We start from the raw sequence: 18,701 nt of genomic DNA on the forward strand, positions 1-18,701 counted from the left end.
CTTCCAAACAATGTAGGAATATTTACTTCCATTTCATAGTGTGTTCTTAATATGTATTACAAGGACACACACAAAAATGCATGAATCACATTTATAGTAAGGTAAGAGTGGACAGAACAGGGCCCGGTTTCCCGATAGCGATGGAATTTAGGCTTATGAGAGTTTTAACGATGCATCATCCCTACAATGTCCGAATATGTAACGTGTTTCCCAAAACACCACAATGAAAGAACGTTTCCTAAATGCGTTGTCGATACTGATATCATCCAAACAACAGCATTGCTGCTCTCGGATCAGATTTCTCCAATCAAATCTTAGCTTTACATTAGAATTATTCCACAATACTGACGACGGATCAGCTCCTAGAGAAATATAATCCCCCAGGCTTATATCGCTGCAACTATTGAGGAAGCTTATCCTAATGCTTAACCAATAATAATGCATTCAATCACAGATTTTGCACATCATTGCAGACATGTTGTTACACATCATGAAATATACTGAACAAAAATGTGAATGCGACATGTAAAATGTTGCTCCCATTTTTCATGAGCTGAAATAAAAGATCCAGAATTTTCCATACACACAAAAAGCTTATTTACATCCTTGTCATTGAGCATTTCTCCTTTGCCAAGATAATATCAAGAAATTGATTAAACAGTATGATCATTACACAGGTGCACCTTATGCTTGGGACAATAAACGGCCACTCTAAAATGTGGCATGTGGCATGCCGACTGCAGGAATGTCCACCAGAGCTGTTGCCAGAGAATTTAATGTTAATTTCTCTACCATTCTCCACCGTCTTCGATGGCCGCTGGAGAAGTGTACTCTTCACAGATGAATCCCGGTTTCAACTGTACCGCGCAGATGACAGCATGTATGGCGTTGTAGGGGTGAGTGTTTTACTGATGTCAACGTTGTGAACAGAGTGCCCCATGGTGATGGTGGAACACAATTGCACTTTATCAATGGCAATTTGAATGCGCTAGATACCGTGACGAGATCCTGAGGCCCATTGTCGTGCCATTCACCTGCCGCCATCACCTCATGTTTCAGCATGATAATGCATGGCCCCATGTCGCAAGGATCTGTACACAATTGCTGGAAGCTGAAAATGTCCCAGTTCTTCCATGGCCTGAATACTCAATAGACATGTAACCTATTGAGCATGTTTGGGATGCTCTGGATCAATGTGTACGACAGGGTGTGGGAAGCAAGTGGGACAACATTGTGGCACAGGCCACAATCAACAGCCTGATCAACTCTATGCGAAGGAGATGTCACACTGCGTGAGGCAAATGGTGGTCACACCAGATACTGACTGGTTTTCTGATCCACGCCCCTACCTTTTTTTTAAAGATATCTGTGACCAACAGATACATATCTGTATTCCCAGTCATGTGAAATCCATAGAGTAGGACCTAATTAATTTATTTCAGTTGACTGATTTCCTTATATGGAAACTGAATGCATTCAACTGAAATGTGTCTTCCGCATTTAACCCTACCCCTCTGAATCAGGGAGGTGTGAAGGGGTGCCTTAATGGACATCCACGTCTTCGGCGTCCGGGGAACAGTGAACTGTAACTGAGTAAAATCTTTGAAATTGTTGAATGTTGCGTTTATATTTTTGATCAATGTGTACCGAGTCAAAAATAACAAAAAGTGCAGCCTACAGTTTGCAAAACAGAACTGTATGCTATTAATGCAGTCATTTCGGTTTTCATTCAATTTCTGTTTTAATCCTTTGCTTGTTTGAAACAGTTGCAAAGACATTGGCAACTTTGTATTGATAGTCAACTTTAGTAACATTGGTTTCGGGAAACTGGGCCCAAACCAGTTGATCACCTACACCCTATACAAAATCACATACAATAAACTCCCTTGAACTATCACCGAAGATGTTTAGGGATTGATTGGTATTACCTGGGGATGGAGTGGAGGTAAAGTAGCACTTTACACACCTCCTGGGCAGACAGCAGAGGAGACATCCAGGCCTGCCTGTTCCCATGGACCTCCAGCACGGCCCTGCCCACCCTGTCTCTGCTACCTGGGGGTGGAGGGGACAGTAGAGGGTGTCATGGAGAGGTTGGACAAAGAAAAGTGTGGACCAGGGGCGTATTCATAAGGGAACACCGTAGCTACATTTGTGTTTCTTATTGGACAACACTGGATGGCATGCAGAACAAACACAATACCTGGTAGACTGACGAAGCCCAGGTGAAGTAGCCCACTGATACTTCTGAAGATGGAGTCTTGGGAGGGAGGATATGGAGGAGCTCTGTGTATGGGGGAGGGGGGTGGGATTGGGGGAGCTGAGGGCTTGGTCTTTGGACTCTGGAGTGTGGTGTCAGGTCCGATGGAGGGTGCAGTAGCCTGCGTTTCAACTTTGCCAGGCGAGGGATCTTGAGCTAAAAAAAAATGACGGATACTTTTGACCAACCGGGAAGGCGAACGTGTTCACGTCATTTAGTGCATCTTCTCTATTAGGTATCTGATTGATCTCTGTGTGTGTCATTTTAATCAACGTAATCCGTGTTGTTCAAGACGGTGCTTAGACTTCTGTTCTAGCCTAACACCAACACATCGCATCCAACTAAACACCTAACCATCACATACTGTATTTTAGCGATGGGCTAAAACAAAAGCCTGCACATAGTCTTGAACAATACTGATTAAGTTGATTAAAATGATAAACACAGAAGGAGACATCAGTGACGCATTAATAGATTTCTCACTAACCAGGGTTGAAGAACAACGCTCTACTGTAAAGTCTTCCTGGTCAAGATTTGACCTTTTAGCACTGGGAGCATTTATTTTTTGGACATAGATCTCAATGGCTGTCTTTCATACAAACCTTAACCTTACGTTCCACAGTTGCACTATGTAAAGCCTTTAAACATCGCACATGCTGTCTCCCTGTAACCAAACGCTGCCAGGCTGGTAAGCATGGCTTTGATTTCTAGCATCCTAATTGGCTTCTTCTAGAGCCAACAAAGGCTCGTCTGTGCTCCCTCTCCCTCACCAGTCCAATAGTCTTGAGTCCTCGGAGGGCCCTTGTGAGGGTGTAGGGAGGAAGGGTTTAATAGGGAATGGGGACAGTCCCCTCTCTTTCTTCCCTAGCTCCCTGCTAGACCTCTGAGTGCCCTTGTGAGTCCTCGTGTGAGGGTGTAGGGAACGGGAACGGGAACAGTGCCTTCTCCTCCCTCACCCCCTGTCTCTCTCCATAAAAGGAATGTCATGTTTACTACCATAGCCAATGGCCACTGGCCTAAGAGCCCCCCTTCCACACAGCACACTCCCTTCAGCAAAAGGGGGCCGAGGTTTGAGTTTAAATTAATTGGTGTACACAGAGATGGTTTCAGTGTCCCTTTGAAACATGCACTATTTATGAAGCAAGACAGTAAGCTGGATGGGGTACAACAATACCAGTCTATGTTGCAATGTTGTTGCAATATCAAAGGCATCACTGTATGGTTCAGTTCAGCACAAAAGTGTGTAAAGGGAACAGTAGTCCCTCTTACCATTCTTTGCAGACTGCCGCCTCTCCAGCTTGGGGGATACCAGGCCGAAGGCATTGATTTTCTTACACTGCACCACCTGGACACAGACGGGGGTCATCTCTGGACAGATGTCACTGTGGCTCCTGTTGTTCAGTTTATGGACCAGAGGACTTCCTCTGGCAGTCTCGGACACAGTGGAGAATGCCCTGGGCTTGGCCTTGTGTTTACCAATGGTTTTCACTGCCTCCGGGTTCCAAACTGGCTTGGAGGTGAAGTCACAGTCAAAGGCATCAACCACGCCCTGGTGATGGCCCACCGGAGGTAACATTAGCATTGAGTCAGGTCCTGTTTGATGGGCTTTGTGGTTTGTTTGAAGTTCCTGATTATGGGGTTCCACTTGGCAGAGTTTATGAATGACTTGAGGTTCTTTAGTATGTTTTCCTGGTTTGTGAGTTATGGCAGGTTTGATAGATTTGTGTGGTATGTGATTTAGGTTTGGGGATTCCTTAGCAAAGTGCCCATGTTGGTGTGGCTCGTGACCTACAATAGGCTCCTTATAGTGGTTACAGCACTCCCAGTGATCCTGACCCAGACCTCTGGCGTGACCCTCGAAGCCAGGCTCCTCCCCTCCGCAGGGGCCGGACTCCTCCAGAGCAGCTAGCAGTCCTACGCTCCCCCTCTCAAAGGGAACTGGGTTGCGCAGGGCTGCTAGGTAAGAGTCCCTGTACCTGCACTTTAGTTCATGCCCACTAGGCTCCTGCCCTAGCCCCCTCTGGCTGCATGGTGTGCAAGGCTCCTCTGAAAACCTGAGGGTGCACCCACAGGAGGTGCTACTCCCAAGTGGTATAGGAGGAGGGGGCCTGACCGGTTTGAACAAAGGGGGAGGATTTGAAGGTTTGGGAGTCCTACTGCGTCCCGCAGGAGACTCTTTCTCCTTGGAGAACTCCACTAAATCCACATAGTCACCTTCAATCTCGCAGTAGTTCCAGCTGGTGTCCCAGGTATTGGGCGACACCCAGCCCACAGGCTTGACTAGTGGTTTGGCATGCGGTTTGGTGACAGATTTCTCATGGTCACCCTTGATTAGTTTCGAGGTACCGTCCATGAGTCGCAAGGACACAGATATCCCGTCCCTGGCAGGAAGGATCATGGTCTCCAGAGAAAGGGCGGAAGCGGTAGAGTCGGAAGAGGATGGAATCTGCAACTGCCGTGACTCAAACGGAACGTCCCGGATAACACTTGATGTAGTCATGGTCTTGTGCTTGACCAGAAACTCGGGGATTGCCACTTGCGCCCAGGGCACCTTCATCACTCCCTGGTCGGTGGAAAGCAGGCAGTGGGACAGCGGGGTGCCATGGCGTCCGTCGTTCACCTCCTTCAGCCAATCAAGGGTAAAGATATAGGGGTAAGTGGTGTCGGGGATGGGGGTCTCCTCCACCTCGTAGCAGCCCTCCTCCAGGAGACTCTTGAGGACAATGCGGGCAGCCTGTTCGCCAAAGGGCTCCACCTGCAGGTAGAAGTCTCCGGGGCGCAGCAGGAGAGGGTTGAGGGGGGCCAGCTGGATCACGGTCCTGTCACGGAGGCACAGGGGCCAGCCCTCACAACGGAACAGCACATCCGAGTATGCAGCCTGGGGAGAGGGAGGGAGAGATTGGAGAGGGGGTGAGTTGCATGGATTTATGATCCCTTACGTCAGAGTTTCTCATCGTCAGTACCGCAGTAGGATGGCACTTTTTTGTTCCAGCCCAGCACCAGCTCAACTGATCTCAACCAATCATCAACTCCCTTGATGAGTTTAATCAGGTGCGTTAATGCTGGACTAGAAGAAAAAAGACTAAATGATCCAACATTTAAATTCCCGTGGTTCACACTAGGGGTGTTCGTATTATGTGACAGGAGAAGACTATAATCCAAAACAAATCAGTCTTACTTCTACTTTAAATTGCATTTTACAGACTGGAATGCATTGAGGGAAGGATGCATAACTCAAATTCATCTTCATATGTGCACTGCTGAGCTGTGGTTATGAAAAACTGAACCCCAGATTCTGGCCTAACCCCAACTTTTCCTGAGCCTCAAACAAACACAAATGGAATCCTCCTTTCTCTTTTCTATTGAACACTTTGAGGAGAAACAATAAAATGTGATCCTTTGCTGAGCGATGTCAGCTCAGTTGCATGTCTGGCTAGGATCCACAGAAAATGCATAAAGCATAAACAACAGCTTGGATATATCCCGCGACAGACAAGTAAACCTTGTGTTGATGTCTTTTTTTCAATACAGTTAGAACCACAATGTGAACCTTTGCGGTTTCACTGTTACTGAACTCAAGTTGCTCCATCTATTCTGTGTGTGCGCATGCGTGAGTGCTTCTGTGTACTCACACACGCCGCCTGCTGCACACTCTCCAAGAGGTGTTTGGACGGGATGAGGAAGTCCAGCAAGCAGTGCAGTGCGTCACCGTGGAAACGCTCCTCGATGGTCCTGAACAGCTGACTGAGGACGGTGGGCGCTGTGACCTCAAAGGGCGGGAACAGAGCCGACAGGGCGCTCTGGATGGACGAGTCCAGGGATTCTGGGTTCTGAGGGACGGGGCAGAAGAGATATTTTGGTTTCAAGTCACCTCCCACATCAACTAACATGTTCACACAAGTCCCTTTTTATTTAAGTTCACTTTCATATAAGATAGGAGAGCATGAACAAAGAGTGAATGATAATGTAATTGTACCCTGACCCTTTTTTTCATTGCAGCAATTGGAATGCAAGTATGTTTGCCAGAGTGCAAATCCCCAAATATGAGCGTGTGTGTGTGTGTGTGTGTGTGAGTTTGTGTGAGTCTGTGAGTGTGTGTGAGTGTGTGTGAGTGTGAGTGTGAGTGTGAGTGTGAGTGTGAGTGTGAGTGTGAGTGTGAGTGTGTGTGTGTGTGTGTGTGTGTGTGTGTGTGTGTGTGTGTGTGTGTGTGAGTAGCTTCAGAGGTCAGTGTCAATTTTCACTTCCACTGGTGTTGACAGCACCAATTTGCTTGAAGAAAGCCGCAGAACATAACCGCAGAACGTCCAACACACGGTAAATGTCAAGCCACAGGACAGCTATTTTTCTTGGCCTTTACCCCTATACTGGGCCCTTTGGAATGACTCTAAGCAAATCACTTTAGCATCTGCAACCAACAAATGTTGAACTTTGAAGTATTGTACGGTAGTGGAGGTTCCTCAGAGGAGGAAAGGGAGGACCGATTTAGATTTTTTTTCTTTAGATAAAACTATACTAAATATATTCACGTCACCAAATACCTGATTAAAACACATTGTTTTGCAATGAAGGTCTACAGTAGTCTCAACAACAAACTAGGCCAGCACCATGGTGTAGCCGGAGGACAGCTATTTTCTGTCCTCCTCTGGCTACATTGACTTCAATACAAAACCTAGGATGCTTGTGCTCCTCACCCCCTCAATTATGACAACTTCCGGAGGATGTCCTCCAAGCAATCAAAGCTTTTGCAGTAGGAACTAACTTGTTGTCCATCCAATCAAAGGATCAGAGAAGGAACCTAATACTACACATGTGTGACGCAGTGCCTTTTCTCACACGGCAAATGGAGAAACCACAGACATCAACAGTCACTAGCAGTGGTCAGTTATAATCAGGAACGTTTTTTGGGGGGCTACTTTGATGTGTCAAGCGGGCGAGATGTGCAGTCTGTGTTTGACTTAGTGAAATCTGAGATGTCAGAGTTTAAGTTCACGGAGAAACTTGTTGTCCAAACCTATGATGGTGCTTCAGTAAATGGCTTCTGACTTAAATGGCCACCGTTGTGCATTGCTATGCATTCTCAAAGATTAGGTTTTCTTTGTGACACTTGGCGGCTTCACCAGTCTTTGGGGGGGGAAGTCGACCAAGAGGGTGATGTTTCTTGAACAGGCTGGATGTGCATGCTTGGCGAAAAACGCATTGGAATTTCACTTCTAGAATTGTCAACACTGTTGCGGAAAACTGTGAGCAAACTGAAGGTCACCTTCACCCTATTATAGAACACCCTACCATGGATGATGATACTGTGTCATGTGCAGAGGAGTTCAAGGCAAAGCTGGAAGATTTTCTGACTTTTGATGAAATATTTATTCAGCGACATATATGAGAAGGCAGCAAGCATGACAGAGGATCCAGAGATCATGCACAGAGGGAAAGCATCGGCAGGGCACTCAGGGTGAGGTACACCTACAATGCACTGTATGACTCAATTCACGATAACATCAAGTCTCAGACAGCACAGAGGTACAAAAGCTTGGACACCATGCGATTCCTGGAGTTGTTAGACGGTAGTACATTTTATTAATTCAAGAGAGAGTTCCCAGATGATGCTTTGACAAGCCTGTCACAGACCTTTTGACATTTTTTTTAATGTCTGACAACAGAGCTGCAAGTGTTTTACTGTGATGGGGAGATTCGAGGGAGATTCAAGCCCCTGGTCCTCTGCCCTCCTGGCCCACCCAAGGTCCTCTGAACAACTGAAGCCCTGATCCTCTGCTTCTCCCCTCCTACATGTGTATCTCAATGTATCTGCTATTTGTATTTGACCGCTCCACTCCCAGTGTCATGCGCCCTCTCATCCACTGGCGCAATGAATGTTTCCTTTCCAAGCACTGTGAGTAGCCCAGTCAATTTTCTCTCAATACTGCATGTAGAGTCAGTCACATACACAATCACATTATTACACATCAAGTTCATTTTACGCCTTGCTTGGACTAACTCATTCTTACAACTGTGTTGTGTCATTGTTTTTTGTCTTCCCAGTCAAAACCTGTAAACGCTCAGTGGAAGAGTTGAGCTCTTCTCAAACGCCCTCCATCCACGATGAGCCTGTCCAGCATTGAAGCCAAGCCTCTGAACACCTCAACCCCTGTTCAGCACTGAAGCCTCTGAACACATCGACTCCTGTTCAGCACTGAAGCCTCTGAACACCTCAACCCCTGTGCTGCGCTGAAGTCTAGCCTCTGAACACCTCAACCCCTGTTCAGCACTGAAGCCTCTGAACACCTCAACCCCTGTCCTGCACTGAAGTCAAGCCTCTGAACACCTCAACTCATGTCTCATACCTCATTCAATCACTGCGTAAGTAGCCCTCTCATGTTTGGATAAATACCATAGTCGACCAATAACTTGAAAAGATCTTGAAAGATGGGACAATCTCAACTTTTTCACAAATATTGTTCTTAATAACAACAACATTTGAAGTATATACTGTATTTTGATAGACCAACGTATCAGCTATCAAACCATGTAAAGGAACAACCTCCAAACGTTTTATTATTATTTCATAAAACGCAACTAACTGGATACATGTCAAATCTGTCAGACACTATAAAAGGGATTTAATTCTTAAATCTATTGTCCAACAAGTGTAAAGGCCTTGATTGTTTGATTCTAACATGAGATTACTCAAATATGTAATAACAATATCCAAACTTTTAGGGGTTTTATTTTATACCGCTATGTTATGCTCCAGGGCTAATTCCGTTAGCATTTTGGCATGTTTTTCTAGATTCAGAACATAAAACAACATTTATAATGCAAAGATTATCCCTTAGACCAGCACAGCAAATATGTCAATAGTTTAAGCATATATAATGTTGCAGAACAGTGATTAAAATATATTTTTTAAATATTTACAAGTACATCGATCTTATGGGGGTTAGCCATCAGTGACGGAGTTGACATGCCACTGATGAAGTTGACAACAAATACTGAAAACATACATATTTTTGTCTCTAAAAAGAAAAGTTCAATACTAACATTTGTAAAATATAGAAAATTATTCATAATAGTAATAAATATATATCTAAATAATCATTCTATCAGATCTTTCAGCACCCTGACGGAGTTGACGTTAGACAAAACTCTGACGAAGTTGATGTTTTACGGAGCTACAAAGTAGCAATTTAGTTTTTCCCTCAGTTGCTTTATGACTCTAAAGCCTATTTAAAATAAACCTATTTGAACCAAAATGAATATCCTTTCTTAATCTGTCAGGGAGATGGAGTTGACAGTTTATGATTGTGACCATGGTGATTTCAATATTGTTTGTTTAAATCTATCAAAAGGAGAGAACTTTACAGACCATGAGTGGTCTTGTTGCACTACATGTAATGAGGACATGAATAAGGGGTCCTTATGGTATAGCTACCCCTGCTCATTCCTGATTAATTCAGGATTTTAGACAAATCTGATGGAGTTGACCAATTTGTTTTAAGAATCACAGTTTTGAGATAAATATTATTTAAAGTTAGAATCTACCATCCTCCTCAATTTTTCAAGTCACCAGCCTCCACTGTGCAGTGAACCGTACAGATGTAATTTTGGGGGCTTTGTAGCTTTTAGTTGTGTCTTCATGTTCAGCATAGGCATCCACATCATACAAACGTGTTTTGAATGTTGCAAAGGAGGAACAAATGTCCCCAAAACCAAAACATTCCTCTAAAATGTAAACGTATCAGTCTATATCTTCATTCATAGTTCAAGAGGGAAATAGAAAACAGACATTTGGAAAGATCAAGGTTTCTGTTTGAGTAGTGAAATAAACTAATCAGAAAGCCTTCGCCATGCTCTGGATATGCTTAGCTCTGTCCTCTCTGAGCGTTTCATGTACTTCCAAGATACACCTCATTTGAGTTGGTATACTTCAAGCTGGGGAAGGGTGAGGTTCTGATCAGATTCAAGCGGACAAGTATGAGCAAGAGAAAGAAGAAATGTACGGTCTCCATCACAAGTCCCCGTAGAAAGAAGGCTGTATAAAAAGTACACCATTGTGCGCTTAAGTCATGCATGATGGTAGTGTTTACTACATATATGCTAGGCTACACATGTCTGTTTCAGATAGTCATGGCAATAGGAACTAAGAACAAGGCCACATCTGTGGTTATGCCCCGGTTTCTGCTACTTCGACAAGCTGTGGAGAATAGTACAAACAAAACACACGGAAGCAATTGGGGAAGAGGTTTAAAAGGATGTAAGACTCAAAATCAAAAGTCCAATGGGTCGTTCCATGAAATGAGTGCCCTTTGTGTCCCTTTGATATTTTATATAGAAATTGTGCACCAATATTACATTTTAAAAGCCTGTTATATTCAATGAAGTGCAGTTTAATAACTGAGTGGTTCAAGTATAACATGTAAACCCTGTGTCCCCACGGATAGAAAGGCTAGAAACGTTTAAAAAATCTTTTGTGAACATTTTTAAAACATTGCATTCAATTGCCCTAACCTGTTGTACCCAATGTTTATAAACAACGTATATGTAAACAAACAGCATATAGCCTCAAAACATGGTTAAAACAATAATTTTGATATCATCGATGATCAGTCCTTGCATCCATAGCTTTGTCTATGAATGTGAGAGTGGTAACATTTATCCAGACCCATCCCTCAGCTTTTTATCGAAACAGGGGCGGAACACACCATTCTGTGTTTTCCCTTTTTCATACTACGCTGAACAAAAATATAAACGCAACATGCAACAATTTCAAAGATTTTACTGAGTTACAGTTCATATAAAGAAATCCGTCGATTGGAAAAAATTCATTAGGTTCTAATCGATGGATTTCACATGACTGGGAATACATATATGCATCTGTTGGTCGTGATGAATGGCACGACAATGGGCCTCAGGATCTCGTCACGGTATCTCTGTGCGTTCAAATTGCCATTCGATAAAATGCAATTGTGTTTCTTGTCCGTAGTTTATGCCTACCCATACCATAACCCCACCGCCACCATGGAACGCTCCGTTCACAACGTCGACATCAGCAAACCACTCGCCCCTACGACGCCATACACGTGGTCTGCTGTTGTGAAGCCGGTTGGACGTACTGCCAAAAGCTCTGGTGGACATACCTGCAGTCAGCATGCCAATTGCACGCTCGTGAAACATGGAATCAATATTTTACATGTTGCGTTTATATTTCTGTTCAGTATATTTCTATTATCTTTTAAGATTTTTTTTCTGGTAGATGTTTTCTAAGTCCCGTTTCCTATCTGTTTTTCCAGAAATCAAAGCCTTTACTTGTGGCAGATGTTTTAGGTGGAAAATGGTTGAAAATTAGCTTTCATTTGACACCCAATTTGATATGCTACTATGAACTTCACGTTGGTGCTCATAAAACACTCTTTTTATGCCATTTCGCCCCGGTGGGTGGTGCTATATGTCACGGTGAGCATGGGTTTCAAAGTGCAAGGACACCTAGCTAAAATGGCAAACACAACAACAAAAAACTGACAAGGTCAATTTTAATCCAGACAGGCTTAACTCATTGGACATTTTGGCTCCAACCTTGACTCACTCCACCTCATGGGTGGTGATATATTCTGGTGAGTGGGACCCACTTGAGATACAGTAAACATACACTAAATGACCAAAAGTATGTCGAACATCTCATTCCAAAATCATGGGCGTTAATATGGAGTTGGTCGCCCCTTTCCTGCTATAACATCCTCCACTCTTCTGGGAAGGCTTTCCACTAGATGTTGGAACATTGCTGACGGGACTTGATTCCATTCAGCCACAAGAGCATTAGTGAGGTAGTGCACTGATGTAGGGCACTGATGTAGGGCGATTAGGCCTGGCTCGCTGTCGGCGTTCCAATTCGTCCCAAAGGTGTTCAATGGGGTTGAGGTCAGGGCTTTGTGCAGGCCACTCAAGTTCTTCCACACCGATCGACAAACCATTTTTGTATGGCCCTCGCTTTGTATATGGGGGCATTGTCATGCTGAAACAGGAAACGGCCTTCCCCAAACTGTTGCCACAAAGTTGGAAGCACAAAATCGTCTAGAATGTCATTGTATGCGTTAAGATTTCCCTTCACTGGAACTAAGGGGCCTAGCCAAAACCATGAAAAATAGCCCCAGACCATTATTCCTCCTCCACCAAACTTTACATATTACATTTTTTAAAACCTTTATTTAACTAGGCAAGTCAATTAAGAACAAATTCTTATTTGCAATGACGGCCTACCCCGGCCAAACCCTAACCCGGACAACGCTGGGCCAATTGTGCGCCGCCCTATGGGACTCCCAATCACAGCTAGTTGTGATACAGCCTGGAATCAAACCAGGGTCTGTAGTGATGCCTCCAGCACTGAGATGCGGTGCCTTAGACCGCTGCGCCACTCGGGAACCCAGTTGGCACTATGCGTCTGGGCAAGTAGTGTTCTCCTGGCATCCGCCAAACCCAGATTGGTCCGTCGGACTGCCAGATGGTGAAGCGTGATTACAACCGAGGACAGATGATTTTTATGCGCTATGCGCTTCAGTACTCGGCGTGCCCATTCTGTGAGCTTATGTGGCCTACCACTGCGCATTATGCTGTTGTTGCTCCTAGACGTTTCCACTTCACAATACCAGCACTTACAATTGACCGGGGCAACTCTGGTAGGGCAGACATTTGATGAACTGACTTGTTGGAAAGGTGGCATGCCACGTTGAAAGTTACTGAACTCTTCAGTAAGGTCATTCTACTGCCAATGTTTGTCTATGGAGATTTAATGGCAGTGTGTTCAATTGTATACACCTGGTAGCAACGGGTGTGGCTGAAATAGCAGAATCCACCAATTTGAACGGGTGTCCACATACTTTTGTGTATAGATAGTGTAGCTCCCCAGCTGGACCTAGTTCAAGACTGCCCCTAAGCCAAGTGGAGTGAGGATGAGGTGGTGTTATGAGTTATTTTGTATCCTATTAACTTTGACAAACTGCCAGCGCCACATGCTAAACAGGCCGGGGCTATTTACATACTTCCCAGGGAAAACACGTTGTGTTTGTTGGCAGATGGGTCAGGTATTTGCATAAAGGAGTCATCTCTCTGATGGGGTTCTGATAGCAGCCTTTTTGGCCTCCGACCACACGCTAAGCATTGAATTAGACCAGCTTTGGACCAGGCTTTGAGCAGCTTTACATTTTCGTCATTTAGCAGACACTCTTATCCAGAGCGACATACATGAGCAATTAGGGTTAAGTGCCTTGCTGAAGGGTACATTGACTTTTCTTTTACCCAGGTGTCTCAGGGATTCAAACCAGTGACCTGTCGGTTACTGGCCTAACGCTCTTAACTGCTATGCTTCCTGCACTCTAAAATCGAATTAGTTGTGATTTAAATGGAATGTGATGGAATGAGCAACTCGGTAACAATAGCAAATCACCTAAAATAGAAAACCAGAATGCAAACCCTACTGCCCACAATAACCCCATACTTTAGTGTAGGGGGAAGTGAGGATACATTTTTTGTTGTTTTTTTCCATTAATATGGATGCCATTGCATTGTATTTCAATGCTTTCTGTCTCTCTAAAATTATTTCTGGCTTATAGCGATTTGGTCGCATTCACACCTTATATTCAAGAGCGTGTTGTGTCTCAACCAATGGTGGACACATCACAAAAACCTTAGATTATGTCAAATAGGGTCTATGCTACAACATATGCAAGTTGACACATCTTTTGATAATAAATATTCAAGGTTCAATTTTTTTTAATGGAAATTATTAAATATACGGAAAAAAATATAAAAGCAACATGAAACAGTTCATATAAGGAAATCATTCATTAGGGCCAAATCCATGGATTTCACATGACTGGGCAGGGGTGAAGCCATGGGTGGGCCTGGGAGGGCATAGGCCCATCCACTGGGGAGCCATGCCCAGCCAATCAGAATTATTTTTCCTCACAAAAGCTTAATTACAGACAGAATGTCTCAGTTTCATCAGCTGTCTGGTTGGGTGGTCTCAGATGATCCTGCAGGTGAAGAAGCTAATTGTGCAGGTTCTGGGCTGGTGTGGTTACCTGTGGACTGTTGTTGTGAGGCCAGTTGGACGTACTGGCAAATTCTCTAAAACAACGTTTTATGGTAGAGAAATTAACATAAAATTCTCTGTTAATATCTCTGGTGGACATTCCTGCTGTGAGCATGCCAATTGCACGCTCCCTCAAAACTTGAGATATCTGTGACGTTATGTAGTGTGACAAAACTGCACATTTTAGAGTGGCCCTTTATTGTCCCCAGCACAAGGTGCACCTGTGTAATGATCATGCTGTTTAATAAGCTTCTTGATTTGCCACATCTGTCAGGTGGATGGATTGTCTTGGCCAAGGGGAAATGCTCACTAACAGGGATGTACACAAATTTGTTCACAAAATTTGAGACAAATACGCTTTTTGTGCACATTTACTGTACTCGACTTGAGTGGGTTGAGTCACTGACGTGATCTTCCTGTCCGGTTTTGCAGAGCCTGGTTCCTCTTAAGGTTTCTTTGGCTCCCGAGTGGCGCAGCAGTCTAAGGCACTCCATCTCAGTGCTAGAGGCGTCGCTACAGACACTCTAGTTCGATTCCAGGCCGTGATTGGCAGTCTCACAGGGCGGCACACAATTGGCCCAGTGTCGTCCGGGTTTGGCCGGTGTAGGCCGTCATTGTAAATAAACATTTGTTCTTAACTGACTTGCCTAGTTAAATAAAGGTTAAATAAAAACATATAAAAATTCTTCCAAAGTTCCTGCCTTTCTATGGAGTTTCCTAGCTACCGTGCTTCTACATATGCATTGCTTGCTTTTTAGGGTTTTAGGCTGTGTTTCTGTATAAGCACTTTGTGACAACTGCTGATGTAAAAAGGGCTTTATAAATACATTTGATTGATTTATTGATTAATAGTGTAACTTGTACAGTATACCTCACGCATCGTGTGTCAGCAAGTAGAGCTACTTTCAACCACCGCACAATATAAGAGGGCTCTATATAGGGCAAGATACTTGTTTTAGTGAAGACATGTATAATAAATGTGCAGTACATTTATAAATAAAGGAAGAAAAAACAAACTGCCTTAAGGTTTGGACCTTAATTTCCAGCTTCCGACGTGCAACAACCCCTTCCCTGTTTTCAGCATCTCATCCCCTCCTCCATTCTTCCGGAGAGGGTTACTCCTGTTGGTTGGTGGGACAGTAATGTCTTTGTCTGAGACCCCCCTTCTAAACCTCGGCTCAGGGCTTTGGCAAAGGGGCACACAATTGAACCAAGCCATTTGAAATCCTTTAATGCTGAACCGCCTAATAAAAAAAGTCCCCCAACAAGACAAGGCCCCCCTGCATGTTTCCACCCATTCATCTATCTATCTATCTATCTTGCTTTTGCGAAGTCTTGTGTGGTGCCTACAAGTGGATTTGGCAGAGCCTATATAATACTAGTTTTACCAGGCCTGTAAGACTCAGGCTGTGTTAGGGAAATGAAGAGGCCTCATAAACAGTGTATTGGGTGTCTGATGTTTTGTTTGTCCTTGTCCTCGGAAGGGCCAGCATTAAAAAGAGTTCCTTGTGGGTGTGCTGGGATTCCAACTCAAAAACTAATTATTTGAATCTTGAGTTACAGATGAAAAATATATATATAGGCCTTTACTGTACTGTAAACATTAGTCATGCAGAAAATATGCAAGTATTGTGCCATGGCTCTGAGGACCATGGGCTTAGAGTAATTAAATGGCACCATAAACCATGATGATTGCTTTGTATGACAATTTAATCAAATCATATTTTATTTGTTACATGCTTTGTAAACAGCAGCGGTGACAGTGAAATGCTTACTTACTAGCCCTTTCCAACAACGCAGAGAGAAAAAAAATGAAATAATACAAAAATAATAGCACGAGGAATAAATACACAATGGGTAACGATAACTTGTACAGTTGAAGTCGGAAGTTTACATACACTTAGGTTAGAGTCATTAAAACTCGTTTTTCAACCACTCCACAATTTTTTTGTTAACAAACTATAGTTTTGGCAAGTCGGTTAGGACATCTACTTTGTGCATGACACAAGTAATTTTTCCAACAATTGTTTACAGACAGATTATTTCACTTATAATTCACTGTATCACAATTCCAGTGGGTCAGAAATTTACATACACTAAGTTGACTGTGCTTTTAAACAGCTTGGAAAATTCCAGAAAATGATATCATGGAAGCTTCTGATAGGCTAATTGAGATCATCTGAGTCAATTGGAGGTTTACCTGTGGATGAAAAAGGGGGAAGCTTGCAAGCCGAAGAACACCATCCCAACCGTGAAGCACGGGGGTGGCAGCATCATGTTGTGGGAGTGCTTTGCTGCAAGGGGGAACTGGTGCACTTCACAAAATAGATGGCATCATGAAGGGGGAAAATTATGTGGATATATTGAGGCAACATCTCAAGACATCAGCCAGGAAGTTAAAGCTTGGTCGCAAATGGGTCTTCCAAAAGGACAATGACCCCAAGCATACTTACAAAGTTGTGGCAAAATGGCTTAAGGACAACAAAGTCAAGGTATTGGAGTGGTCATCACAAAGCCCTAACCTCATCCTATAAAACATTTGTGGGCAGAACTGAAAAGGCGTGTGCGAGCAAGGAGGCCTACAGTTACCTGACTCAGTTACACGAGCCCTGTCAGAAGGAATGGGCCAAAATTCACCCAACTTATTGTGGGAAGCTTGCGGAAGGCTACCCAAAACGTTTGACCCAAGTTAAACAATTTAAAGGCAATGCTACCAAATACTAATTGAGTGTATGTAAACTTCTGACCCAATGGGAATGTAATGAAAGAAATGAAAGCTGAAAAAAATCATTCTCTCTACTATTATTCTGACATTTCACATTCTTCAAATAAAGTGGTGATCCTAACTGACCTAAGATTGCGAATTTTTACGAGGATGAAATGTAAGGAATTGTGAAAAACTGAGTTTAAATGTATTTGGCTAAGGTGTATGTAGACTTCTGAGTTCAACTGTGCATGGGGTACCAGTACCGAGTTGATGTGCAGGGGTACGAGGTAATTGAGGTAGATATTTACATATATGTAGAGATAAAGTGACTACGCAACAGGATAGATAATAAACAGTAACAGCAGTAACAAAGAGTTCAATGCCGATAGTCCGGGTAGCTACTGGTTAACAACTGAACAAAAATGTAAATGCAACTTTCAACAATTTTACTGAGTTACAGTTCAAATAAGTAAATCAGTCAATTAGGCTGTATCACATCCAGCCATGATTGGGAGTCCCATAAGGCAGCGCACAATTGGCCCAGTGTCGTCCGAGTTTGGCCGGGGTAGGCCATTGTAAATAAGAATTTGTTCTTAACTGACTTTAGTAAAATATAGGTTAAATAAATAAAATAATAATAATAATTAGGCCCTAATCTGTGGATTTCACATGACTGGGAAGGGGCACAGACATGGGTGGGCCTGGAGCCAGGCCCACCCATTAGTTTTTCCCTACAGGGCTTTATTATAGAAATAAATACTCCTCAGCACAGGTTCCTTAGCTTAGTGATGAGCTTCGAGTGCAATATAGTCTTGTACGGTGAGTTGTAGTCAATGAAAAGCATTCGCACGTAGGTGTTCCTTTTGTCCCAATGGGAAAGGGCAGTGTGGAGTGAAATAAAGATTGCATCATCTGTGGCTCTGTTGGGGCGGTAAGCAAATTAGAGTGGGTGCAGGGTGTCTGGGATGATGGTGTTGATGTGAGCCATCTGTGATCAGTCGTTCGGAACAGTCGTTCGGAACAGTCGTTTGGAACAGTTGGAGCTCTCATGCATGGTTCTGTGTTGCTAGCCTCGAAGTGAAGATAGAAGGTATTTAGCTCATCTGGTAGGCTCGTGTCACTGGACTGCTTGTGGTTGGGTTTCTCATTGTAATCCGTGATAGTTTGCAATCCTACGAGCGTCAGAGCCGGTGTAGTAGGATTCGATCTTGGTCATGTATTGATGCTGTACATATTTAATGGGTCGTCGGAGGGCGTAGCACGATTTTTTATAATCATTAGTGTCCGCTCCTTGAAAGCGGCAGCTCTTTAGCTCAGTGTGGATGTTGCCTGTAATCCATGGCTTCTGGTTGGGATATATACGTACAGTCACTGTATGGTCACTGAATCCAGGAACTTATTCCAGTCTGTGCTAGCAAAACAGTCCTGTAGCTAGCATCTGCTTCATCGGACCACTTCCGTATTGAGTGCATCACTGGTACTTCCTGTTTGAGTTTTTGCTTGTAAGCAGGAATCAGGAGGGTATAGTTATGGTCAGATTTGCCAAATTGAGGGCGAGGGAGAGCTTTGTATTATGTGTCTCTGTTTGTGTAATAAAGGTGATATAGAGTTTTTTCGCCTCCAGTTGCACAGGTGACATGCTGGTAGAAATGATG

At 43.7% G+C, this 18,701-nt stretch overlaps 1 protein-coding gene across 2 annotated transcripts in view; it reads right to left on the bottom strand.

Moving 5' to 3' along the window:
- LOC129841422 (uncharacterized) overlaps nt 1–18,701 on the bottom strand; it is a 52,919-nt gene that overhangs the window by 22,717 nt on the left and 11,501 nt on the right. For both annotated transcript variants that reach the window (XR_008757323.1, XM_055909689.1), the window contains exons 2-5: nt 5,890–6,087; nt 3,527–5,135; nt 2,201–2,413; nt 1,929–2,052 (exon numbers count right to left, since the gene is read on the bottom strand). Coding sequence is in view for 1 of the 2 variants with exons in the window: in XM_055909689.1 (XP_055765664.1) it covers nt 1,929–2,052; nt 2,201–2,413; nt 3,527–5,135; nt 5,890–6,087 (2,144 nt within the window). In the remaining variant the exon portion in view is untranslated. The remainder of the gene's footprint in view (nt 1–1,928; nt 2,053–2,200; nt 2,414–3,526; nt 5,136–5,889; nt 6,088–18,701) is intronic.

This window comes from Salvelinus fontinalis, chromosome 3 (genome assembly GCF_029448725.1).
Source record: "Salvelinus fontinalis isolate EN_2023a chromosome 3, ASM2944872v1, whole genome shotgun sequence".
In the NCBI taxonomy this organism is placed as follows: domain Eukaryota; kingdom Metazoa; phylum Chordata; class Actinopteri; order Salmoniformes; family Salmonidae; genus Salvelinus; species Salvelinus fontinalis.